Source organism: Gastrolobium bilobum, unplaced genomic scaffold (genome assembly GCF_033153095.1).
Source record: "Gastrolobium bilobum isolate Gb01-03AN ecotype WA unplaced genomic scaffold, APGP_CSIRO_Gbil_v1 utg16185, whole genome shotgun sequence".
NCBI classification, from domain to species: domain Eukaryota; kingdom Viridiplantae; phylum Streptophyta; class Magnoliopsida; order Fabales; family Fabaceae; genus Gastrolobium; species Gastrolobium bilobum.
Window position 1 is genome coordinate 95554 of NW_026899733.1, and position 25858 is coordinate 121411.

Sequence of the window (25858 nt, forward strand, 5' to 3'; positions counted from 1 at the left end):
GATGATGCTAAACCCATTCCTCTACTGCACTGCTACTTGTCTTTCTTTTATTTCAAATTTTCGCTGTACCTTTAAATTACATTGCACTACAACCAAATTAATTTCTTCTCCGCCAACCATATGCGAGAGCAGCTCCACTTTATTCACTGGAAATTACATTGAAACATACATTTCATTACACACAAAACATCAAAGTCACACCATTGTCCCTACATAGTCTGGGAAAATTAAATTCTCAACCGTAATACAACACAGGAAAATGAAGATCAGTGAGCACGCCTGCAGATAGTGAACCCATCACCGATTGAAGCAAGGGAAATTTCAACGCGAGAATCGTTTGCAATAGCTTCGTTGAAAGACAGTGTAGCCTGCCTGGATACTCTTTTTGGTGCTGGAACATCCTCTTCAGGCTTGGCAACACTTCCACCCCAGAGGGTGTTATTGTAGATAATTATGCCACCAATCTTAATCAGTTTAAGAAGCCGCTCGTGATAATTCCAATAATTATGTTTATCAGCATCCACATAGGCAAAATCAAAAGTTCCCTCATTTGAAGGCTGCAACAAAAAACAATATAGAATCACTAGCTATCTAGTATTACACTCCAAATATCAAACAAAAAGATAACATCGATAGGAAGAGCAAAGAATCATGCATGCTCACATCTTGTAATAGTTCATCAAGAACTGGTAAAGCTTGAGACTCCATGAAGTCAATCTTGTGTTCTACACCAGCCTTTTTAATGAATGGCAGTCCTATCCTATCTCATAAGCTTTTCTGTCTAGATCTATGGCTATTACCTACAGCAGGCAGATAATTGAATCAAGTTAATAAAATTAAATATACATTGTACCAATATATATATATATATTGGAAGAAAGCAAATGCAAACCTTTCCATCATCCCACCAGAAAATGTGGAATTAGATGAAGTACCACTAGCAGATGTTGTACCAGATGTAGCATCACCCCTTCTCGATTCGCCTGAAGTTGAGACATCCACCTTTAATCCACCAGTAATGCAAGATCAGCCCGTGCGTAAGTCCACCAGAACTTTCAGACCATCAACCAAATTGAAGGACTATGTCTCTACGGCTGTTGCTTACCCTATTCAAGATTATGTTTATCTTGACCATGTTTCTAATGGACATAAGGCTTTCCTGACTGCCATTGACAAGCATCATGAACCAGCCACTTTTGAAGAAGCAAAACTAATTCCAGAATGGCAAGCTGCTATGAATGACGAACTTGGTGCTCTTGATAAAAATCACACTTGGGAAATAGTTTCTCTTCCCAAAGGCAAACACACTGTTGGTTGTAAGTGGACTTATAAAATAAAATATCAAAGTGACGGGTCCATTGAGCGACACAAAGCTCGGCTTGTTGCTAAAAGGTACACTCATACTTATGGTGTAGATTACACAAAGACCTTTGCACCGGTAGCAAAAATGAACATTGTGAGGGTCCTTATGTCAGTTGCTGTCAATCACAGATGGCCACTCTTCCAAATGGATGTTAAAAATGCCTTCTTACAGGGAGAACTTGAAGAGGAGGTCTGTATGGATCTACCTCCAGGTCACCTTCTTGAAACTCAACCTGGTAAGGTGTGCAAACTAAAGCGAGCAATATATGGCCTAAAGCAATCTCCTCGCGCCTGGTATGGAAAGTTGAGCAAGGCACTCGCTGCATTTGGGTTCTTCAAAAGTAAGTCAGATTATACCTTGTTTATCAAACACTAGGCGGAAATACTATTGTGGTCCTTATTTATGTAGATGATATAGTTATTTCCGGGAATAATGTGACTGAGATAGATAAATTGAAGAAACATCTCAACATGACATTTGATATTAAAGACTTGGGGCGTTTAAAGTATTTTCTCGGTATTGAAATTGCTGAATCTAATAAAGGCTTATTCATCTCACAAAGAAAATATGTTTTGGATCTCTTGAAGGAGACCGGTAAGTTGGCATCCAAACCGGTTGATACTCCTATGGAATATAAGGGTAAGTTTGAAAATGACTCCACTCCTCTATCTGACCCAAGACAATTTCAGAGACTTATTGGCAAGCTAATATATCTCACCATAACCAGACCAGATATCTCTTATCCGGTGAGCTACGTTAGTCAATTCCTACACAAACCAACACAAGATCACATGAATCTAGCATATCGGATACTTAATTACTTGAAGTCATGTCCAGGAAAAGGTATATGGTTGAAAACGAATAGCCACACTGATATTATTGGGTATGCTGATGTTGATTGGGCTGGTAGCCCTTATGACAGACGATCTACCTCTGGTTTCTGCACCTTTGTGGGAGGTAACCTTGTTACTTGGATAAGTAAAAAACAGAGTGTAGTAGCTCGTTCCAGTGCAAAAGCTGAATATCGTGCTATGGCCTTAGCCACCAGTGAGCTTATTTGGCTCAAAGATCTCCTGTACGACCTCACCTTGAAGAAAATGGAGTTCCCTATTAAGTTGTACTGTGATAATCAAGCAGCTATTCATATCGCATCCAATCATGTGTTTCACGAGAGAACCAAACACATTGAAGTGGATTGCCATTTTATTCGAGAAAAAGTTCAAGCTAAGATAATTGAGACACCATATATTCGAAGTGAAGATCAACTTGCAGATATGTTCACAAAGGCTCTTCCTAAAAGCTTCTTTCAAAACATCATTACCAAGTTGGGCTTGATTGACATCTTTGCCTCAAGTTGGAGGGGGAGTGTTAGAAATGTCAGAGGAGATAAATTAGGGGATTTGATTGATTGTAATCATGTATCAAATATAGCTCATAAAAAGGGAAACAAATCATGTGATTTCTATGATTGTGGGCAAAATAATTTGGTCCAATTATTGTATCACTTATTATTTATATTGAAGGGAACCCCCCTCCAAAATTATCACTGAGAGGGGGAGAAATATCATCAGTGTGGACGTAGGCCTTTTGGCTGAACCACGATAAATCTCTGTGTCTTTTTATTTTTACAGTTTACAATTTAATCCCAACACGATACGAATTTTTTCATATTATTTTTTATTAATATATATACAACATGAATTTTTATTTTTATTTAGATAAAAGTATGACACGAATTTAAATGCAGGTCAATCCGAACACAAAATCTCATGTTAACAAATAGTGTGTATTTATTCTTGATAATATTTTTGACTGAGTATTCATTTAATAAATAGTTTGTTAGAAAATAAAAAGAAAAAAATCTTATTTATGTCAACTTATGTTTCTTGCATACAGATTCATTCTCCAGAACAAATAAATAAATGGATTTTATCAAATATTATTTTTAGCCATATTTTTCCCAACTAAAAAAAGAAAAAAAAATGTTGTTAGGAACATTTTCAAGTACACACTTAGCCTCTCGGCTGGCAAAACCTTGAAAATGTTAACACACACAACACAAAGATAATGAATCACTTAAGGGTGTGTGAATAACAACCATTTTGTACTATAGCCTTGCTTGAAGAGAAATAATTTTTTTTTATTTCTATTAATAGAAATGAATCTGTGAGTGAGAAATAAGAGAGAAGAGAGAATCCATTTGAGAAGAAGAAGCTTTTGTTATTATGAATGAAGTGTGATTCAGAACTCTATTTATAGAGTTAGAAGATGACGACTCAACATGTAACAAACTCTAACCAATAGCTAACTCTAACTAACAGACTCTAACAGTAATGAGAAAAGAATCATGTACAGCATGTGCACTCCATGTATGATACATCAGTGAACAAACCAAGCATTTATATTTATATGCTAATATCTATGTTTAGGAACTTTTTTCTGGGCAAAAAAAAATGTGCTTGATAACACAAGTTATTTTTATTGCCATCAAGAGAGAATATGTTTTTAATAGTGTATTTAACAAATAGTGTGTATTTAATTCTGATAACACATTCTAAAATATATGTATTTGATAAATAGTGTGTCAAAGAACTAAAAAAGACAATAATTATTTCTTATTTCTGTCAATTTATGTTACTGAGATACCAGTTCGTTTCAAGAAACATAAAAATAAATTGGTTTTATCAAACATTATTTCTAACAACTTTTATTCCCTGAGTTAAAAAAGAAAAAAAGAAAAATTGGAAACAATATCTATCATGCACTGATCTAAACTCTACTATACATTTCAAAACCCTAATTACAAGAAGTTATATCACTTAATTTTTACTAGTCCCGCTAACTGAGTCAGCTGAATTCACATCCTTCTGCAAAACGTATGTAATTAATGTTCGGGATAAAAATTCCATGAACAATAGAAACAACAGTGACACAAATTCCCATCATGTCCCAAGTCATAATTCAATATCCAAATTAATGCCCCTAGTCTCTTCAAGTACTGTGCTGTTTTGTGATGGTGTTTTGGATATGAAGAGGCCATTAAAAAGAATGTAGGTGGCCAAGTTCTTGGTTACTTTCACTGAAAATAATCATTACCATATCTGAGCTATGTAAAAAAAAAATTGGTTTTGATTTCTAAGGAAGGATTGAGGAGTATTAATATGGAAGAAGATAAAGCAGTTTGCATCAGCAAACCCGCTCGGTTCGTATTTATTTCTTGTCACGATAAAGGTTAACAGATTATTGGTAAAATAAGAAATTATCATGAAAAACTTGCATGACATTTTATGGAAAGAATCTACTCTGCTCGAGTTTCCTTCCCACGGAAACATTTATGATGTATGACAGTTCACGTTATGAAAGAATCTACTGTGACTTCTGCTTAAGTTCTTGTTTACTTCAACCGTTTGAGTTGAGCCACTAAAATTATCTTTTCCCGGTTAATGTTAAAAGGAAAATATTACTCTCATTTTACATAAGATAATTTATCTCATTTTCTCTCACTTCGATTTTCGCACCCCACTTTTTTCTTCTATTTCTTTTTTCTTGTAATGATGGGACCTACCTATTTTCTCTCTACAACATAAGATAACTATCTTATGTAAAAGGAGATTAATAAAACACTAATGTTAATGGGTTGTAATTTGTAAAACATGCATAAATTTTCTATTTTACCATTCTACTACTAGTGTCATCTGTGCATTTTCAACCGTAAATTTCTTCTATTCTTGCATATATATAATAGCATTTATTATCTACCAAATTTTGCTGGTGGTTGTTGGATCATGTGGATTGTATGAATCCACATCTGCTCAATACATTTAATGGCTGGCCCAGAATGAGTGGGTCATCCTGATCATGATGTCACGTTGGTTGGTGCATATTGAATACGACCATGGATCATTGAGTTCAATGGCTATGCTGCCTGCCATAGAATGGGCAATGAATATGAATATGCAGGGGAAGCTCTGTAGGCTTCATGGAGGGACTTGCAATTATTTGGGATCATTGCTTTCACCTTGTGTGTGTAGGACTCGACTGTTTAGAGGCAATTCACTTTTTTTTTTTTTTAAACTGATCCTAATTATCTGTTTGAGGCAAATCAGAATTCTCGGTATCCTCATGGGGGTTCGACTCTTTGAGCCGCCTATGGGACTAATCAGAGTTTGGGTGCGAGTTCAAGGATTACGGTACTTATGCCCCTCCCCAGATGGTGTTAGTAGGATTCGAACCGAGTTCCTCTCCCACCACTCAGTCCCCATGCTACCAACTTAGCCACTACACATGGGTAGGCAATTCACTTGATACAACATGCTTTCCGCATGTCAAAGACAATATGTTTTTAATGTCAAATATAATTCAAATAATAATTAATGTAATTAAAATAAAAATTATGTCAAATTATATAATTATGAAGCGTTACCATTTTGTATGTATATTGCCGAGGCAACCGCAGTATTAATTTCTTGGCTAGGATAGGTTTCTAGTTCCTCAGCCCAGCTTTGTCTCATATAACAAACTCCTTAATGTGAATTAATTATGTCTTTAATTTGATTCTCTGTGATGATGCTAAGCCCCTTCCTCTACTGCACTGCTACTTGTCTTTCTTTTATTTCAAAATTCCTGTGTCCCACTAAATAACACTGCACTAAAACCAAATTTATTTCTGCTCTGCCAACCATATGCGAGAGCAGCTCCACTTTATTTCACTGGAAATTACAATGAAACATACATTTCGTTACACACACAACATCAAAGTCACAACATTGTCCCTACATAGTAGAACGAAAATTAAATTTTATTCTCAAGCATGATACAAAACAGGAAAATGAGGATCAGGGAGCACGCCTGCAGATAGTGAACCCATCACCGATTGAAGCAAGGGAAATTTCAACGCGGGAATCGTTTGCAATTTCTTTGTTGAAAGACAGTGCAGCCTGCCTGGGTCCTCTTTTGGGTGCTGGAACATCCTCTTCAGGCTTGGCAACACTTCCACCCCAGAGGGTGTTATCGTAGATAATTAACCCACCAATCTTAATCAGTTTAAGAAGCCGCTCGTGATAATTCCAATAATTATGTTTATCAGCATCGACAAAGGCAAAATCAAAAGTTCCCTCATTTGAAGGCTGCAACAAAAAACAATATAGAATCACTAGCTAGCTAGTATTACACTCCAAATATCAAACAAATAGATAACATCGATAGGAATATCAAACAATCATGCATGCTCACATCTTGTAAGAGTTCATCAAGAACTGGTAAAGCTGGAGATTCCATGAAGTCAATCTTGTGTTCAACACCTGCCTTTTTAATGAATGGCAGTCCTATCTCATAAGCTTTTCTGTCTGGATCTATGGCTATTACCTACAGCAGGCAGATAATTGAATCAAGTTAATAAAATTAAATATACATTGTATCAATATATATATATATATATATATATATATATATATATATATGGGGCAGGATCATCTTACACCGGTGTAAGAATAATAAGTCTTACACCAAATCTTAACCATTGATTTTTTGCATCTAACGGTTAAGATTTATTAGGTCTCACTCATTAATTAATTTTTAATTCCCAATAAATCTCAACCGTTAGATGCACGAAAATCAACGGTTAAGATTTGGTGTAAGATTTATTATTCTTACATAAGTTGATCCTATCCTATATATATATATATATTGAGATATATAGTCCCACATTGGTTGTATGAGCAACTAATGTGGAATTTATAAGGCCAAGCTAGCTTTTGGAGTGGTGTATCCCAAGGTTCTTTACATGTATCAGAGCTTCGCCCAGGTAGATATACAGTTTAATCAAAAAATTGGGTCTGTGCAATAATCCACACTCATAAGCAGAAAGGATATGCAAACCTTTCCATCTTCAGGAATGTTAAGTGCAGTGAGGAGAAGAGAGTATCCAGTGAAAACTCCCACTTCAATTGTCTTCTTAGCATTCATAAGTTTCAAGAGCAAGGCCATTAGCTGACCCGCATCAGGTGCTGTGCCCATGAAGCCCCTGATTAATGAAAATGATATTACATATATAAACAAAGTTCCTAATGTTAGATATATATTGGTGTTAATGTCAATGTTTGTTAAGGTAGAACTGTGTTAAAAATAATAATTACATAGGGTGGCTTGCTGTGGCATTCCTAATCTCTTTCAGAGTCTCTGGTTCTCTTGGGTAAACGGTGGTCTCCAGTATATACTGCCACAACATTGTTGGGTTAAATTAAACAAATAGGATCAAACAATTTATGAAATTGAAGACAAGAAAAATGAAAAAAAATAAAAAAAATTGTTTAAACGAACCTTGGTCAAGTTCTCACTCTGCAGTATAACGGGATTTGCGGTCATTTTAGGCTTTGGTAAGTTTTCCATTTCTCTCTCAAAAAAAAAAAAAAAGTAAAAAAATCTTAGCCTTACAATGCCTCTCCTGGTGCAGTGATAGGAGTAAACTCCTGAACGAAGAGGAAAGAAGAGACTAGAAAGGAGTTTTCTTTTTGCTTCAATTGAATGAGGCACAAAGACATGACATGCCTTAATATAGCATGCTCAACAAGTTGCAACTACTCTCAACACCCATTCGTACAACCAGCCATTGGGTTGAACGCACCGCAACCTCTATTCATTCACCTCTTGTGACTAAATGATAAATTAACCGTTATAATTTTATAATTTTTTATTGAAAAATATTTCATATTTATAAATTTTTTATTTACAAACTTTTATAAATTATATACTTTCAAAATTATCTTGTTTAATAATATGCTTTTGATAGTACATAATATAATTTGTAAAAATTTTAAAAAAAATATACATAAATCATTCCTTTTATTTATTTTAATATTTGTTATTATTTTTCACTATTATTAATTCATTTTTATATGATTATAATTATTCATGTCATCGTATCATTTTTTTATTTTTTTTAGATATAAGTAAAAATTGAATATATCAACTAATATCACCTGTTCAAATCCTTCGTCGGGCTACCAATCCTAACGCCTTGTAATGTTTTTGTCAGCACACGGCAGGATCGAGATCCTCGAGAAGCCCACTTAATTTCTCACCATACTGACAAAGAGAAGAGTGCAAGCAAATTAATTATTGAATAAAGGGAGAGAGAGAGAGGAGAGAATAGATCTCTAATACATAGACTCAAAAACGGCATGAATTTAGGTTTATATTTCCTCTAAATACAGGAACAGGACGATATGATAATCTTTTATCAACGATCATCCATTATTTGCATGTTTCCCAATCCCAACAGCTCTTGTCGTTAAGCCATTAATTGCTAGAACATCAAATATTAATACTATCAATATTACAGCAGTACCAAACAATCAAAGGCCCGACAGAATAGCATGAGAAATTAATAAGAACAATAGTAAATACTTTTTTTTTGTCTTTAGTAAATTTTACGATGCTCATTTTAGTCCCTAGTAAATAAAAAGGTCTATTGTGGTTTCTAAGAAATATAAAATGAACCCATTTTAGTCCTTTTGAGGACTAATACGGGCCTTTTTTGAAATTGTGAGAAACCACGATTTCAACTAAATTGGTCTATTTTGAATTTCTTAGGGATCACAATGAGCTTTTTTATTTGCTAGGGACTAAATCGGACATCGTAAAATTTGCTGAGGACCAAAAATAATATTTACTCCGAGAACAAACATAAAAGTACGGGAGACTTTGATGGGGGAAAAGGAATAGTAAAAAGTAAAAACAGCCCACCACGGCTTCAACTAGTAAAAAGTAAAAACACCACTATGCACTAGCACCAATGTTAATATATATGATAAGGGACTATTATTCCAAGGAGAAGAATTTTGGTGATTTTGGACCACCGTTGATTCAATGGTACAAATCAATTAAAATAAAATAATTATTGAAAAAAAATAAAAGAGGAGAAATAAAAAATACATTTTTATACAAATGTCATTTACTGACTGGAAGAATCACATGGAGGAGTCGGAGCACCAATTTTTTTTTCCTATTCCAACGTTCACATGCCTCTGACGTGCACCACCCAAAACTAGCAACGTCGCCTCACTCAGATATTGATCAATTTTAAATCATTTTCAAATGACATATCCAAGTCACCACACCCACCTCCCAAGTTGTCAATGGCGCCAAAATTCCTATCCTTTTACTCCCCATGCAACATCGTTCTCTTCCTTTTTCTTTTCTTTTTTATTTATTATAACCGTAACCATAGAGGTACAATTCATGCCATAATTAAGAAAATTTTGCCTTTTCCATTTTTCTTTTTTCTTTTTAATTAAAAAAAGAGAAAAAGATAGAAAGTTGCTTTAAGTAGCAACATAAATGGGTCCCACCAACATAACTAAATTTTACAGACAAATACAAAAGATATAAATTAATTAATTAAGTCTTGTTTGATTTTGGGTTGAAATTATTCTTTTCATGATATTAGAGTTTAAGTAATCATGAGTTCAATTCTTTCCAACCCCACTTTCAAATAGAATTAAGAAAAAGCATAAGATAGACAAAGAATGAGCTTGTGTCATATCTGTGCTTCAAATCTAAAAGACTCTGCGTGAGAGAATGTGTTAGAAATATACAAAAGATACAAAATAATTAATTAAGTTTCACTCAATACCTTAAGATTTTGAATTAAAGTAGTCCTTTTCAAAACTCAATCCAAATAGTTGGTAAATTTTTTTTTATTTTGTAAATGTTGGTAAAATTTTTAATAGGAATAGAATTCATTCATTTTTTTCCAGGTTAATATAACGTGATAGGTATGAATAACTCGATATTCATTAATTAACAATGATAATTAATAATAACACGACATTACATGACTTATTGGTCAATAATGTAATTAACCATAGAAATGCAAGTTTGTTTGTAGTTTAAACCCAACATGAAATGAATATTTTCGTATTATTTTTTGTCAATGCACATATCACACTAATATAAATGCAGGTCAATTCGAACATCAAAATCTCATGTTAATAAATAGTGTGTATTTAATCTTGGTAACATGTTTTACTAACTATTCATTTAATAAATAGTGTGTAAGAAAACAAAAAACCAAAAAGAAAATTCTTATATATGTCAATTTGTCCTTCTTGGGAACAAACAAATAAATCAATTTTATCAAATATTATTTTTAGCCATTTTTTTCCAAACTAAAAAAGAAAAAAATTGTTGCTGGGAACATTGTCATGCACGTTCTTAGCCTCTCAGTTGGCAAAACCTTGAAAAAGTAAACACACACAACACAAAGATAATGAATCACTCTAAAGAGGCACCATCAACCATTTTCCACAGCCTTTTTTGAAGAGAAATATTTTTTATTTATTTCTATGTTTGGGAACATTTTCTGTGCATAAAAAATATGTTTAATAACCCAAATTATTTTTATTGCCATCAAGAGAGAATTTATAATTAATAAGTAGTGTGTGTTTGATTCTGATAACTTATGTAGCACTGATACTGACACGGGACACGTGAGACGATACGACACGACATTCTGACATGTTAATTCTAAAAAATATTAGATTTCGACACGTTACGACACGTTTTAATATTAAATAATATTTTTAATTTATGTAGTGTATATTATATTTAATATTCAATAATTTAACAAAAAAATGAAACTAAACTTATAATATTCATCAATTTTGCAAAGAAACATAAGATATTTCAGATATTTATATTAAACTCAATAAAATAGTAATCATAATCCAACGAATCTAATAGTTGAAACTAAAAACTCAACGCAACGCAACATTTGAATCTTTTTTTGAATTTTTATAACGCGTGTTGGAGTGTCGGGGAGTGTCGGAGTGTCGAGAAGTATCGAACACGACACGTCAGGATTTTTGAAGTGTCGGTGCTTCATAGCTGAGAACACATTCTACTATATATGTATTTGATAAATAGTGTGCCACATAACTAAAAAAGAAAGAGAAAAATTTATTAACATCCCACCTAAGGGTGTTCTATTACACCGGTAAATTCCACAGCTGACTCACAAATATACGTACATTCATTCAAACGCAAAGATTCCAAAATACTCTAATTACAAGATTTATGAAACTCTCAAAATGCAAACAGTTGCAAATACACCAACAAAACACTGGCACAAAAGCATTCCTCCTTTGTATATACAAATTCACTTGTTACTGGGGCTGGTACCTTTAGCTTAGTATCCTAAAATAAAACTCCAACGGGATAAAATGTGAATTCCATTAAATTGTAAAACTGACTACCATACTCTACAGTGATTCAAGGGCCTGCCTTGATTAATACTATATTTTAGCAAGTAAGCAAGCATATATAGCTTCACAAAACTCAGAGAAAGATCATGTACACAAATATAATATTGTTAGTCATCTAAAGCTATTTTATGGGTTTTTAGACCCCATATAAGCTATTGTATGTGTCTGTCCCTTATGGACTTATAGATATATAGTGAGACGTCCCTCACAGTTGTAACTATAACACCTGTATAGGTATTATGTCCATAACTTTATTTTATATATATATATATATATATATATTTTCAGATCCTTATCATTTCTATGCAATGTAATGAGTAGACAATGAGGATTCTATATTTTCTGTATTCATTTTAAAAACAAAAGCCACTTACTTATTTGTAACGGCATCAGATGTTATATCCTTTCATAAATTTCTTATCCTTTTGCTAAATTACCCTCATCCTCTTTATTCCTTAAATCAAAATTAATACTAATGTGAGATATATATAATTCTTAGGGGGGGAAACCCTAGAGAGATAAGACTTAAAGTTTCAGGATCCAAAAGTTTTATCAAGTAAATATAATTTTATTAATTCACTTAAATAGTGCCTTACAAAGGCTTAGATTATTGATCATAATGCAATGTTGGGACGAAAATCAGCTAACACGCCTGCAGATATTGATCCCGTCACCTATTGAAACAAAAGCAATTTCAACACGTGAATCCTTTGAAATGGCTTTGTTGAATGCAAGTGCATACTGTCTCCATTCTATTTTTGGTTCTGAAACTTTCTTTTCAGGCAAGGCAACAGTTCCTCCCTAGAGTGTGTTATCATAGGCAATTATCCCACCAATCTTAAGCAATTTGATAAGCCTCTCATGGTAATTCCAATAGTTATTTTTGTCAGCATCAACGAAGGCAAAGTCAAAAGCCCCTTCATTTACAGGCTACAGCAAAAGAGAAAAAATTCACACTCAGGACTTGCCATGTAATAGTTTCAAAGTATTGTGGAGATGCTTACATCTAAGAGTTCATCAAGAACTGGCAAAGCCAGAGACTCTATGAAGTCAATCTTGTGTTCTACACCAGCCTTTTCAATGAATGGCACTCCTATCTCATAAGCTTTTTTGCCGGGATCCACGACTATGATCTACAACAAGCATATAATTGAATTGAGTTAATAACACCAAACACGTGGATAAACTGATAAGAGGTTGTTTCAGCTTAATCAGTGATCTTGAATTTGAATTCAGTTGTATTAAAATCTTCGTAAAGAAAGCTTTGTTGCCCTTGTAATCCTTTTCGGCTCGAATTGAATTAGTTGGATTGGATAACTTCTATCTATCTATATAGATAAAAGTTATCTAATATCCAATTCGAGTTGAAAAGTACCACATGGGGCGGCAAAGCTAACAGAAAGCATATGCAAACCTTTCCATCCTCAGGAATGTTAAGTGCAGTGAGGAGAAGAGAGTATCCAGTGAAAACTCCAACCTCAATTGTCTTCTTAGCATTAAGAAGCTTCAAGAGGCAAGGCCATTAGCTAACCCGCATCAGGTGTTGTGCCCATGAAGCCCCTGATGAATGAAAATGATATTACATTTTACATATATAAACAAAGTTCCTAATTGATGTTAGATACATAATGGTGTTAATGTCAATGTTTGTTAAGGTAGAACACTAAAACTGTGTTAGAAAGAAGAATTACATAGGGTGGCATGCAGTGGCATTCCTTAGCTCTTTCAGAGTCTCTGGTTCTCGTGGGTAAACGCTGGTCTCCAGTATATACTGGCATATAATTGTTGCCTCGTTGGGTTAAGTAGGAAAAATGAATCCAAGAATCTAAGCATTGTAGTATGGAGACAATGAAAATGTCAAGAAATTTGTTTATATATAAACCTTCAGTAAGCCCTGACTCTGCAATATGAGTGGATTGGGAAGAACTCTTGGCTTTGATATATTATCCATTCCTCTTAAACGCATACACGTTATGCAGGCATGCTCATCAGTGAATGCATTGGTGTGGTGGCATATACAAAAGAATGGGTTGAAAAGGAAGCCACACCTGAATTGTAAGCAAGTTTTTTAATGAACATGAATTGCTTCTTTTTGGATCTTTCAGGCGAAGAATGCTTTTTATTTTCTTTCTTTCCTTTTTAGTGTACCGACATTAATGCGTTTCGATCTTGATGCTTCTTTAAGGGAACCGATATTTGCTCATGTATCACCATCTTTTCATGGTTTTCAAAGACACTTAGGACACATGATTTTAATTTTTCTTTTTATAATTTGATTATTATAATGTTTTAAACAAACCCTCCTTATCTCGATAGGAGTCCTGAAATAAAGATGTACCAAAAATGAGATAGTTAAACCTATGCTTTGACTGGAATCTATACAAGAAATATACATTTATGAATCTGTTGATATTTTTAGTAGTAAAAGAAGCAAAGACTGTTTCTGCAAATCTGCAAATCTGCAAGAATTATGAAAAGTTAAAAATGGGAACAGAGGTACCAAACTGAATTAGATTACAATCACTGATTTTTTGCAACATCACAACATTTATAACATAAAATAAACTGCTTACTTGAAGTAACTACCCACTAAACATAAAAAAGAAAACTACCCACTTCAGAACATGAAAAGAAACAACCCATTACATAATGAAAAGAGGAAAATAACTTAAAATAATTTCCTCCACAGTCCACACAATACATCTACACTAACAGCTCCTGAGCATGTATTCTGACAGAATCTATATTCTTCAAGTAACAGGAAGCTAAAGTCACGCATCCATATGTCCAACACACATGCTGTAGAAGAATGATAAACTATAAAGACTAGGCACGTGACGTGTCACTATGTTGCTATGCAAGCAAATGAAATTTTATTGAGGACCCTTAAGAGAGAGGAAGTAGGCAAGGAAGGAATCACAGTCGGGTAGCTTTGGATGAACATGACACGACTTCTCCACAGAGGGAATATCCCCGTGAGAATTTAAAGATTTTGAAGCCTCTTCACTATATGGTATCATTAATTTAGGTGGAGAACTAGAAGGTTGCACCCTTGGAGATGATATTATAATTTCCTCACTTGAAGACATATTTTTAGGTTCTGAACCTGGCTTAGATGCTACATTTTCTGCTGATCCATTCTCATAAGAAACCTTGAAGGCCTTCTGATTTTTACTCTCATAAGAAACCCTTGAAGGCTTCCATCCAAGTCCTGTACCAACCGTTTTAGAAGCCTTGGATAAAGCATCATCCTTCAAACTTATGCGTGTACCAGTTTTTGAAGGAACAAACGTCCTTACAGAAAATCCACCAACGGGACAGGTAAGACTGACTAAATTTTGTTTAGGAAGTCCATCCTCAGAATCACTGGTATCAGAATCAAGGTATGCATTTGAGGCCCTTGAGCTTGGTTTCTTGTTTGCTTCACTTTTCCCTTTCTTAATGTGAGGGTTATTGGTACTGGTCTTTGCCTCTTGTAAGTTATTATGAGTATATATTTCAGCCATTCCAGAAACATTGGGAAATGGGTTATCATCACGAAATGAAGTGTTAGATGTCAATGAAGCTGGATGGTTTCGTTTCACCACATTTTCATTACTATTGGTGCAATACTCTCTGAGGTTAAAGGTGCTATTAACAGAACCTGTAGAAAGATGTTTGTCAGCATGAAAAGTATATTCTTGAGGTATTTCACCTCTAAACCCGCTGCCAGAAGAACTCTGCGATCCACTTGAATACTGCCTTGTTAACTTTTCACGGTTGGAAAGTTCTAAAGCTGCTCTTGCAGCCATGCTTGCACGTTCTGCAGATTCTACAGCTGCCTGTGCAGCAGAGACAGCATCCTTGAATTCCATATTCCAATTCTGTCTATTCATAGGAAAAGCACTCATGCTTTCAGGATATGAATCTCTAAAATCCATTTCTTGACTTCCAGTTCCTGTAACAATCAACCCCGAATATCCAGTAACATAATTACCATCTTCAGAGAAGATAATTCTCATGAAGTGATTTTAAAAAGTTACCTGAAGGTCTGATTTCTGGACTAGACCTGTCTGATTTTGTTGATTGATCGCCACCAGTTTTTCTAGCAGCAAAAAATGCATTCTGCTCACATGAATTTGAAGATATATCATGTATTTCTTTAAGTTGATAAGAAGCACGAAAATCAGGAGGTCCTTTTTCATCACGAATATGTGGAACATGGAGTTGAGGAGGTTCAACATAAGTAGCCTTCTCAAAAGTATTTGGTCCAACCTTAACATATAAATAATGTTAAAAATAATAAAATACAGCATATTGATACAACAAACTTATATTTCTATAATGATATAAAATCAATCGTAGATCATCCATAATGAACAAAGCCTACCAGCAAATCATGAGACGAATTCACATCATTTTCTTCTAATGATGGTTGCCATTTGACATTATGCTCTTCAGCAATTGCACTCAGTATTTTGATCTTGGTTGGACCGTCGGGTGCTTTGGCAGACAATTTCTCCACCAACTGTAAAGACAACATTAAATTAGGAAGGAAAAAAAAAAGTGACTATAAATGAGATTTAACATGATCCTTCCCAACTTCAAGCAGGTAGAGAAACTTGCCAAGTGATTTACACCACAGTCAGGGCGTAATTCAAGAGCGGCTGAGACAAGTTCTTTTCCATACTTAGCCTTAATTTGCTTCCTCACATCCATGAGCTCAGGTATATCTAAGCATCTTGTAGATGCAAATATTACACTTGAAATTGCTTCCTTCAAATCAATGGGGCAGTATCTGAAGACAGAAAAAAAGAAAAGAAAAAAAGAAAGAAAGAAAGATCAACAATGACAATGCACAATCATAATGAATTAGTCTCTAGATTGCAAATATTAATAGTTTCGGAAAGAAAAATCCTCATGCAGTACTTACTCCCTTAAGACACACACAAGTAAGGCCAAAGCGCATGATAAATATAAGTACAATCAATCTCGAAAAAAAAAAAATATATATATATATATATATATATGACTTTAATAGTTATCATGTCGCTCGAGATCAGAAAATTTGCAGCAACACTTACTTCTACTAGGATCCGGTTTCGTATCTTGGAAATTTTTTTTTTTTTAATTTCAGGATCCGACTCCGTATTTTATGTAAATATATTTGCTGCAAATTTTTCCATCAGCAATGACAGCAGAAATGAGCAACCCATATATATATATACGTATGATAATCCCTCTAAATTAGATAAAAATCCATATGTTAAATATGAAGACACATGCTGGAGTTGTTTAGGTGAGTTTCAAATACTTTTGTGATTCAATCACCGGCAAGCGTGCAGTAATAAGCTCGCAGTATATCTGAATAAGATCATATGCTACCATCTTCTTCTCTTCCGTGACAACTTGTTCAACCTGAATGCAAAATAGGCCAAAATTCAAAAGAAAAAAAATACAAAGATGTTGTAACCTTTATTTAGCATTCATTACTTCCTTCTTACCAGCAAATTGTCCCCGCTTCAATTTAATCTAATCGGTTCTGTTTGCTTTATAATGTAAATTTGATTTAATTCAACCCAATTCAATTAAAATCATTTAGATTAAGTCTGTTATCATTTTTTTTTATATAAATTTAATCTCATTAAATTACATTAATATAAGTCTAAACTAATTCATCAAAATACAGATATACAGTACATATAAGTTTAAATAAATTTATTATAATTTCCTAAATTATATATCAAAATTCTAAATATAATTATTAGAGATATATAAAATCATTAATGTAACCTCAACCAACAACTTAAGTTTTTGGATTGAATGGATTCTTTATATGATATCTGAGCCCTTATGCAACAGGTTCAATCCTCAATACCCCTCATTTAGTTAATAATTAATTAAGTCTTGTGAAATTTCTTAGCACAGGTACGTAAGCATATGCATTATCCACCTTTCAAGCCAGTCGGCTTTCGTGTGAGGGAATGCGTTAGAGATATATAAAATCATTAATGTAACCTTATCCAACCGCTTAAGTTTTGAGTTGAATTGGTTATTTACAATAATTAACTGTGGATATAATAATAGAAAATTAAGTTTTACTTAAAATACAATAAATAAATTCATAAATAAATGTGAATGATATGAAAAAAAAAATTTAGCACTTCATTATTTTTAAAATATATGTATAAAATTTCAATTTAATATGGATTAGATCGGCTCGTATATTTGGATTGAATAATCGAATTAATTTTTATTTAGTTTCTGAATTTATTACCTGGACTCTAGCCGCGGCGTAGTTATGGGGAGACTGAAGCAACTGGGCCAATTCCTTCCGAAGCTGCTTCACATGGGCTTCTCTCTTATTCTTCAAAAGCTTTATCCGTGAAATCGCAAGCTTCAATGCAGTTTTGCTGCATCAAATAAATCAAATTCAAATCTATACATACTCTCTCGATTCTCGAATCATCGAAACCTTCTCCACTGATGATACATAAATCAATAAAATAAAAATTTAAGGGAAAAATAAATAAATTCAATAGTTTCGTACCACTTTGAGGACTTGAAGCTTCCACGACCTAGCATTGCTTGTAAAAGCATAACACAAAACTTGAACGAAGTAGAGGGACTCTGATTGTTTGTGTCTCTGAAGCGTAACGACTATTGGATTTTATGAAGAAATTTTGATGTCTCCGTTTAATTGGACCTTTGCATAAATCAAAGGGTACGATAATTTTTTCTCCATTTTTTCCCAATTAAAGTTTAGGAGGAAGAACTACTCTAAGGACATGATTTCATGACGATATGATATAATAAAAGCTTCAAATCTTTTTAATAATGATAACACAAGCTTCACAGCGATACTGATAACAAAGTTTCCTAGCACTAATCAAACTCAAATTCTTTTTATTAATGTTATTTGATAATGATAACCTTAACCGTTTTCTTTTTCCACTGTTAAGAGTGATTCTGTTTGAAAAAGATAAGGTGAATGGAAAACAAATCATAATGTAAATAAGTAAATCAGTCTTTTTTTTCAAATATTAAATTATTAAATAAGTCTACTATTCATGGCTGACTACCATCTTTTAGTTGTTATCCGTTTTCATTCATTATGTAATAACTAGTCACTAAGAAAACAGAGTAGTGATAAATAATTATGTATTAAATAATTAATGAATATTAGTGTAAAAAAATTTAACATTAACGTTTTACACTTATTGTGCGGCTTTTTCATTGCCCCTTATTAATTAATTAATAACCATTTTCTCCTGATTTGAAACTATCTATTAATCTGCCCCTCTTTAATCGACTACCTTGCATTTTTAATCGACTAAATGGTCAAAACAGACAAAAAATGGCTGTTGGGAGATTTAGTCGACTAAATCTCTCTATTTAGTCGACTAAATCTCCATATTTGACAAAAAAAAAAAAATAAGTCAATATGATTTTAATCGATTAAGTAGGGAGATTTAGTCGATTAAATCTCCCAACAACCATTTAGTCGATTAAATATGCAAAGTAGTCGATTAAAGAGGGGCAAAATGATTATTAATTAATTAATGAGGGGCAAAATGGTCAAATAGCCCTTATTGTGCATATAATCAAACTTTGTTAATCATATTAATAAATTTGCAAATAAAAAAGGATTAATATTTCTCCAAAAACAGAAAATATAATTATTTCTAACAATTCCAAAACAATGTTGTTTTGAGATTTGAAAAAAATTGCAAGGTATTTTTCATAAAATTTATAATACAAAAAGAAAATAACATTTCTAAAATATCTTCTTTTCTTTTTTTTTCCTAAACCCAAAAATGAATTGTTTTAGAGTCACAAAAGATAAATTTCATCTCCTGTTACAAGAAAAATAATTTTTTCATAAAAAAATTATATATTTTATAGCTCATAATTTATGAGGACTGAACTATAACGATTCTTCTTTGACACATGTCAGCATTAGATGAAGAATCTAGCCTCACCTCGCCGGCAGGCATCCCATCCCTCTCACATGTCCTCTCCCCAGTTGGATAACTGGACCGACCACCAAACTTGGGATTTTGAATTCAAACTACGAAACGAATATTGTATTACACCCACCCTTGTTGCATAAGTAACAAAAAAAGGTATAATAATGATTGATTTCAAAAAAAAAAAAAAAAAAAAAAAAAAAGGTCTTGCGTTATTGCCTCAACCTCAAGTTTTCTTATTTCATATATTTAGTTAACTGACGGTAAATGTGAATGGAGGGCCAGCAGCGTGACTAACTAGGTAATCATCCAATGCCAATCTGTATTGGTTTAAGTGCCTCAATGAATCTGCTTAAGGCCAAGTGCTCTTCTCAATAATCTTGTTCGCTGATCATTCATCTTCCGAAATATCTAATGCCATTCAGGGACTATGAATAAGTAGCATTTTCTGAGCACAAATTCTATGAGTATCCCCAATATAATTTTCTAAATAAACCTTTTCCTATCATTCAGAATCCCAGACAAGCAAACATACCTCTAACACCCTATAAGATAATATTAAAGTAACTTATTTTACTTATCACAAAGGACGTTCCTAAAAAAATCTACCTTTCCATATTTCTTAACATGTGCTTTATGCAAATTGATAATGCACAAATTAAACGAAGAGATCACAAGAAACGGATTATATTAATTCAGAAGTTTATTTTTCTTTTCTGTCAGAGCAAGTTATTTCGTACAAAAGAGGTAAAGGTGGTTCTGAAAATTCACAAACACCTCAATTCTTGGAGGATACTGCACTTGGGTGAGCGAGGAAAGCTATGTAGACCCTCGAGACCGAGGCCACTCACAAACTTGAACCCATTTCTTTACGTCGTAGGCTTGTAGCGGTCTTTCATTTCACTTATATTTATCATATTAAAATATCAAAGAACAGAAAGCCCAACGATTGCTAATTCGCTACTGGTAAACAAGCTTGGACTTCTTAATAAATTATACCCCACAAAAAGCACTTACTTTGCTGAACATCAAGTTTTCATGTGCCCAGCCCAAATTCAACAACAGGCCCAAAAAACAATATGGAGATTCAACAATTTTTTATTCTCATTTTAATATTTTATGTGAACCTAAATTAGTAATATCATTTTAAAAAAATTATAACAAAAAAATACTAAAAACATTGCAGGGGCATGTTCATTGTCGAGTACCACCACTAACTTTCCAACATGACAAGAGAACAACACAATGTCCGTCCCGCTTCAAATACAAGGGGTTATTGAGGCTTGTCATAGCCACTAGTTTCTCAACTTTTTTCCCAAAAAAAATTCAGAATAACACAAATTGCTTTGCAGAATGCCCATAATCCATAAAATGTATAAATGACCAGAGCAGATGGCTTTAGGAGTATATAGCCCTGCTAAAACCTACACTTTCAAGTGGTTATTGTCAGACATTATAACCGGTGAAAGTAAATCCCCTTCCAACAATCTCACCAGCACAAAACCATGCAAAGCACTCCAGGCCAAACAAAGCAGCGCTACCTACATCTTCAACCTTCAACTCTTGCCTATTTTTCCATGAATGCTTGGCATGATCAAGTTCCTTCCAGAAGGACTCATAACGACCCGGAATACTGCAAAAGATTGAAGTTACATATAGTAGCAGAAGCAGCCAAAATTAAATGGCATAGAACAGACTATTGCAAATTATAGACAGTTTATACATATATATTCATCTATAATTAGCAAGTGTCTGACATTTGACCATTCAGAATCCACTATATCATTGCTTAGCTAATTCACTAAGGATGGTAGTGAAGACAGGCTGACATAATCTGAAATGCAAGTCTGATTCGAAGATCATATTGGAATGAAACACACGCATTGACATATGCAAATAGCTACCAAAGTGAGGGAAGGCAGCATAGGCTGCCAGCGCAAAAAATTTAAATAACAATAGAAGTGAGCTTCAGCACATAAACAACAAGCAGCAAGTTGTTGTGACATTGAAGTTGGGTGGAAATTTATGAGCTAAGGTTACTTTGTTATCAATAGTAACATGATTACATCAACAAACAAGGAGCTCTACACAAATAATGGTGCTTATAGATATCCTCAAAAGTAGAGGTGACAAAACGGGTTTGACCAATTAAGTCAACCCACCTGACCTGCCTAATTTGGCAGGTTGGGTTACATTTTCTAACCAGCCCCGCTTAAAGGGTGTTGGATAATGGTTGACCCAACAAGTTTTTTTAACCTTAATTAGGTAATTTGGGTAAAACATCTCACTCAATCTTTCTCTTTGATTCTCTTTCTTCATTTTTCACTATAGACGAGTTAACCCGCCAACCCACCTCAAGATGGGTTGAGATTTTCAACCTATTTTCAATAGCTGGGGCAAAGCGGGTTAACCAGTTTTATGGCAGGACACCGACATTCCCACTCCTACTCAAAAGCACATTATGAGCTGCCCAAATTCAAGGCATACAGTCAAACCATACTACGATGGATTATGGAGAAACTTCAAAATGTAAAACATTCAGTGGCAACATCGACATCAACAACACCTTTATCCCAAATTAATTGGGGTCGGAGGTAGATGAACCCAAATAAAAGATACGAAAGGATTGAAAAAATATAAAAAATAAAAATAAATAAATAAAATAGTAAATATATATATATATGAGGGAAGATATTCTTACTACTAAAATTTTCTACTACTAACTTACTACCTATCTAATCACCATTGAATCAAAGAGAGAGAATGCTACAAAGTTTTGGAAAAAAGAGAAAATGTTGATCCAATGGTGATTAGATAGGTAGTAAGTTGGTAGTAGAAAATTTTAGTAGTAAGAATGTCTCTCCTCTATATATATATATATATATAAAAGTGATAAAAGAAGGGGAAAAGAAGAAGAGAGGGGAGATGAAGAGGAAGAAGGACTAAAAAGGGACCATCTGGAACATAGGAATAACAACGGGTCTAACCATCCACCATGCTTATAGCTTTTCTCCATTTCGTTCTAAGGCACACCGTCCGCCAATCTATATCCCAATCCATTAAGTCTTGCTTTATTACCTTCCCCCAAGTAAGTTTCGGTCTACCTCTACCTTTCTTTGTGTTGAGCTCTTGGTAACAAACTTTTGCTCTTACGGGAGCATCTAGGGACCTTCTCATTACGTGCGCAAACCACCTCAATCTATGTTCTCTCGTTTTTTCAGCCACCGGTAGTACTCCTACCTTTCGTCGAATATCTTCATTTCTCATCTTATCAATTCTCGTATAACCACACATCCACCTTAACATCTTCATCTCTGCTACTCCCATTTTATGCTCATGTTGCCTATGTGCTGGTCAACATTCAGCTCCATATAGCATTGCAAGTCTTACTGCTATTCTATAGAATTTTCCTTTTAGCATAAGGGCATTTTGCGGTCACACAAAAACCCAGATGCACTACGCCATATCATCCACCCTGCTCTGATTCTATGATTTAGAATGGCGGTCAAATATATTGATTAAAAATGTTGTTCACTGACAACCATTCCATTTTTCTTTAAAATTCAGAAGTTATTTTTTAAGACCTTATTTTGAGGCTACAACTACAATTCAATGCATTTCTAAACTGCCAAAGCACTTCGTTGGAAAAACAAAGGATGCTAGAGCTATATCTTTTTGAACAAATAAAATCTCTAGGCACAACTGTTAATGGAATGTAAGAAACAGTGGTCTACACTTGGCAGAATTTTACTTGAGCATGTTATGTTCAGCCAGTTCAGGTCCTATTAAGGGGTTTGGAAACCTCTGGAAGTAATTATTCTGGGTAATTAACATGTACGTAATATTTTGCAATACATTCAGTTGAAGGAACTTTTGGTGTCAATCCAAATTGGTTTACTATGTTAGGCATGCAAGAATAAATTTAGCACCAACAAAATGCTGATAACAAGCACCGGACATCAATCAGTATGCCCATCTACGGAAATTATTTGATGCAATGCCATGCCATTCTAAGGCAGTTCAGAACAATATTTAGTAAAGTATATTTTGAATTTATCTTCCGGTGGTTGTTTAAAAGATAAAGGGGGCGAACTAGAACAGTGATAAAGCTGTTCTTTCATGACAGAAAGATCATGGGTTCAAATCCAGAAAACAGCCTTTTTTCAATTATGTAAGGGTAAGGCTGCATACAAAGATTACCTCCACCCCGCACTCGCTAGTCGGGTTTAACGGAGAGTGGTTGGTTGTTTAAAAGATAAGATCACAATTCTGATTATCTCTGATTTCTGTCTGAGCTCTGAGGTAGATTTCCTCCCACACAAACCCTTATCCCAGATACCCACCCAGCCTATCCACGTATTCCCTTTTCATCCAGCCCTAATTCCAAACAAATTCCTGGGCTGCGTCATACTGGCACTTCAATGCCGAGAAAGGAATAATGTGGATTACATGATCATCTGTCCATTCTTTTTAAATAACTAGCAAATACTAATCTAATACAAAATTAAGATGCAAGACTTGACGGCCTACTTTGATTTTCAAGTGTCGGTACCAAAAAAATGACTGAACAGTCAGTTCAAAGCTTGAAATCTCGCCCTTCAGGGCTTCCTCCCTTGTCTACAGAGGGGAAGGGAGGAGCTATTAGACATTTAGACATGACCAGCAACATCAAAGTGTAATAAAGAATGTTAAAAAAACTATTTGAAATCAATAACAAGCATATAGAATTAGAGAATGTTATACAGTGAGTCCAGCCAGAGACATTTTCAAGAAAAAAAAAAAAAAAAACAAGGACAGAGAAAATATAACCTAGCAAGGCGGGTGTAAAACAATTGCTTCGCCAATAGGTTGCATTTCTCTACTGTAGGAGGCTCCTGAATGTATTGCTTGTTCTCCTCCAACAACTGCTTGTAGTAAACAGTTCCATGCTTGGTTACAAATTGGGATGCTTGACATGCTTTGGACTGCAACTGCCGCAACTTTGACGCCATCAAGTCTGGAAGTTGATCAGAACAAAGCCCTGGACCAAAAGAAAAAAGCCAATGTAGAATAAGGCATCAGGTGAACAGTATATAACATTCCTAATCCACATTTCTTATTTTAAACCCCGTAAATTCTGCTACTCACGGATAATATTCAGGATACAAAGAAAATTCATTACAAAAAGGCCTAATCTTCAAGTAATATTTACAATACAATATGATGGATTGTAGCTAGTTGTTACCTTGACCATTTCTATTCATTGATATGAAATGCATCGAACTTCAATTAAACAAATATATATGAGAAAGAACAGCCTCAGCGCATGAAACACAAAGGTTTTGTTTCTTAAATAAATCCCATTACAACAAACAAATCTATTTATAAATAAACCTGTTTAAATTCTGGAAACAGCAATGGAATAAGATAAGAACTCAAGCAACGACAGCTCCAAGTTTCCTAAAGAGATTGTTTGGCAAATCTATATATACCTGAATGGAAAATTGGGTTCCGGTGCTAAGTCAAAACCCTAAATGTTCAACCTTTTTGCGTTATGACACTAACAAAACAAAACAATAAATGAAAAGTTGAAAACTAATTTATGGAAATAAAAAAAATAAAAAACATGTATTTTAGTTTAGTAGACGAAATGGTAGGAAGTAGAGTATCAGAATGAAGATCGAAAAAACGAGAGAGACAAGATCTGAAGAGGAAAAGCAAAAACGAATAACTCAAAGTGTAGTGATCAGGAATGAAAGAAAGAGGAACAAAAAGAATAGAAGGGGAAGGAACATTACCTTGTTGACTAGACGAATGCAGTAATCGGAAATTGGTTGAGATTGGCCTCCGTCGCCGCCGCCGCTACCTTGCGACGCTGCAAGTACCAAGTACGCTCTTTCTTCTGTGTTTCTGGGAAGTCTATTAGCCTTGTGCCTTCTTTTCTATTTTCAATTTTTTTTTTTTTTTTTTTTTTTTGTCTTCTCTCTTGATTGAACAGTTTGGTCTGGACTTGTTTGGATATACTCTAAATCAGCACAGTCCATGACCTGTTTAAAGCCCATGGAATTATAATTTTTTATTATTTTTATTATTGACCATAATTTAAAGATATATTTTCTTTGCACCTACTTCTTTCTTTTATTTATTTAATTAAAAAATTATTAATAATAATCATTTATTTGAAGGGATTGATTTTTATTTTTATTTTAGATATAACAAGTACATGTTTGGTAGGTCTTTTTCTCACTTCTCCTTTCTTTAAAAATAAAAGTTTAACCAAATATAATTTTTAAAAAAATTATTAT

General features: G+C 33.9%; 3 protein-coding genes and 2 pseudogenes across 6 annotated transcripts; all 5 read right to left on the bottom strand.

Annotated features, from left to right (window-relative positions):
• Positions 1–258: 258 nt before the first annotated feature.
• Positions 259–998, bottom strand: LOC133293136 (probable caffeoyl-CoA O-methyltransferase At4g26220; annotated as a pseudogene).
• Positions 999–6063: 5065 nt separating this feature from the next.
• Positions 6064–7974, bottom strand: LOC133293071 (probable caffeoyl-CoA O-methyltransferase At4g26220). Of its 4 annotated transcripts, none has more exons than XM_061491591.1 (6): positions 7784–7802; positions 7682–7746; positions 7498–7577; positions 7241–7385; positions 6596–6727; positions 6064–6489 (listed from the first exon to the last, which is right to left on the bottom strand). In XM_061491591.1, exons 2-6 carry the CDS (start codon positions 7724–7726, stop codon positions 6199–6201), a joined length of 693 nt encoding a protein of 230 aa, XP_061347575.1. In that variant the 5' UTR covers positions 7727–7746; positions 7784–7802; the 3' UTR covers positions 6064–6198. The 4 variants fall into 4 exon arrangements, with proteins under 4 accessions (XP_061347575.1, XP_061347574.1, XP_061347573.1 ...); XM_061491590.1 differs by having other exon boundaries at positions 7682–7752; XM_061491589.1 differs by having other exon boundaries at positions 6064–6477; positions 7682–7974.
• A 4290-nt stretch (positions 7975–12264) lies between these two features.
• On the bottom strand, positions 12265–13576 carry LOC133293128 (probable caffeoyl-CoA O-methyltransferase At4g26220; annotated as a pseudogene).
• Positions 13577–14498: 922 nt separating this feature from the next.
• On the bottom strand, positions 14499–18189 carry LOC133293137 (uncharacterized). The gene is made up of 7 exons (XM_061491675.1): positions 18155–18189; positions 17882–18017; positions 16919–17022; positions 16231–16402; positions 15995–16132; positions 15648–15879; positions 14499–15562 (listed from the first exon to the last, which is right to left on the bottom strand). Exons 1-7 carry the CDS (start codon positions 18187–18189, stop codon positions 14499–14501), a joined length of 1881 nt encoding a protein of 626 aa, XP_061347659.1.
• Positions 18190–20738: 2549 nt separating this feature from the next.
• On the bottom strand, positions 20739–25483 carry LOC133293126 (uncharacterized). Its single transcript, XM_061491663.1, has 3 exons — positions 25352–25483; positions 24384–24594; positions 20739–21207 (listed from the first exon to the last, which is right to left on the bottom strand). Exons 2-3 carry the CDS (start codon positions 24563–24565, stop codon positions 21021–21023), a joined length of 369 nt encoding a protein of 122 aa, XP_061347647.1. The 5' UTR covers positions 24566–24594; positions 25352–25483; the 3' UTR covers positions 20739–21020.
• Positions 25484–25858: the final 375 nt, after the last annotated feature.

Excerpts from the sequence above, each read along its gene's own strand:
- LOC133293137 (XM_061491675.1), bottom strand. The coding sequence starts at position 18,189 with ATGCTAGGTCGTGGAAGCTTCAAGTCCTCAAAGTG. Across the intron at positions 18,018-18,154 it reads AGCTTCAAGTCCTCAAAGTG|CAAAACTGCATTGAAGCTTG; the intron begins GTACGAAACTAT and ends TATTTGATGCAG. Across the intron at positions 15,563-15,647 it reads TCCAGAAATCAGACCTTCAG|GAACTGGAAGTCAAGAAATG; the intron begins GTAACTTTTTAA and ends TGATTGTTACAG.
- LOC133293071 (XM_061491588.1), bottom strand. The coding sequence starts at position 7,750 with ATGGAAAACTTACCAAAGCCTAAAATGACCGCAAATCCCGTTATACTG. Across the intron at positions 6,728-7,240 it reads ACATTCCTGAAGATGGAAAG|GTAATAGCCATAGATCCAGA; the intron begins GTTTGCATATCC and ends TGCCTGCTGTAG. Across the intron at positions 6,490-6,595 it reads TTGATGAACTCTTACAAGAT|CCTTCAAATGAGGGAACTTT; the intron begins GTGAGCATGCAT and ends TTTTTGTTGCAG.
- LOC133293126 (XM_061491663.1), bottom strand. The coding sequence starts at position 24,565 with ATGGCGTCAAAGTTGCGGCAGTTGCAGTCCAAAGCATGTCAAGCATCC. Across the intron at positions 21,208-24,383 it reads TTTTACACCCGCCTTGCTAG|TATTCCGGGTCGTTATGAGT; the intron begins GTTATATTTTCT and ends AATCTTTTGCAG.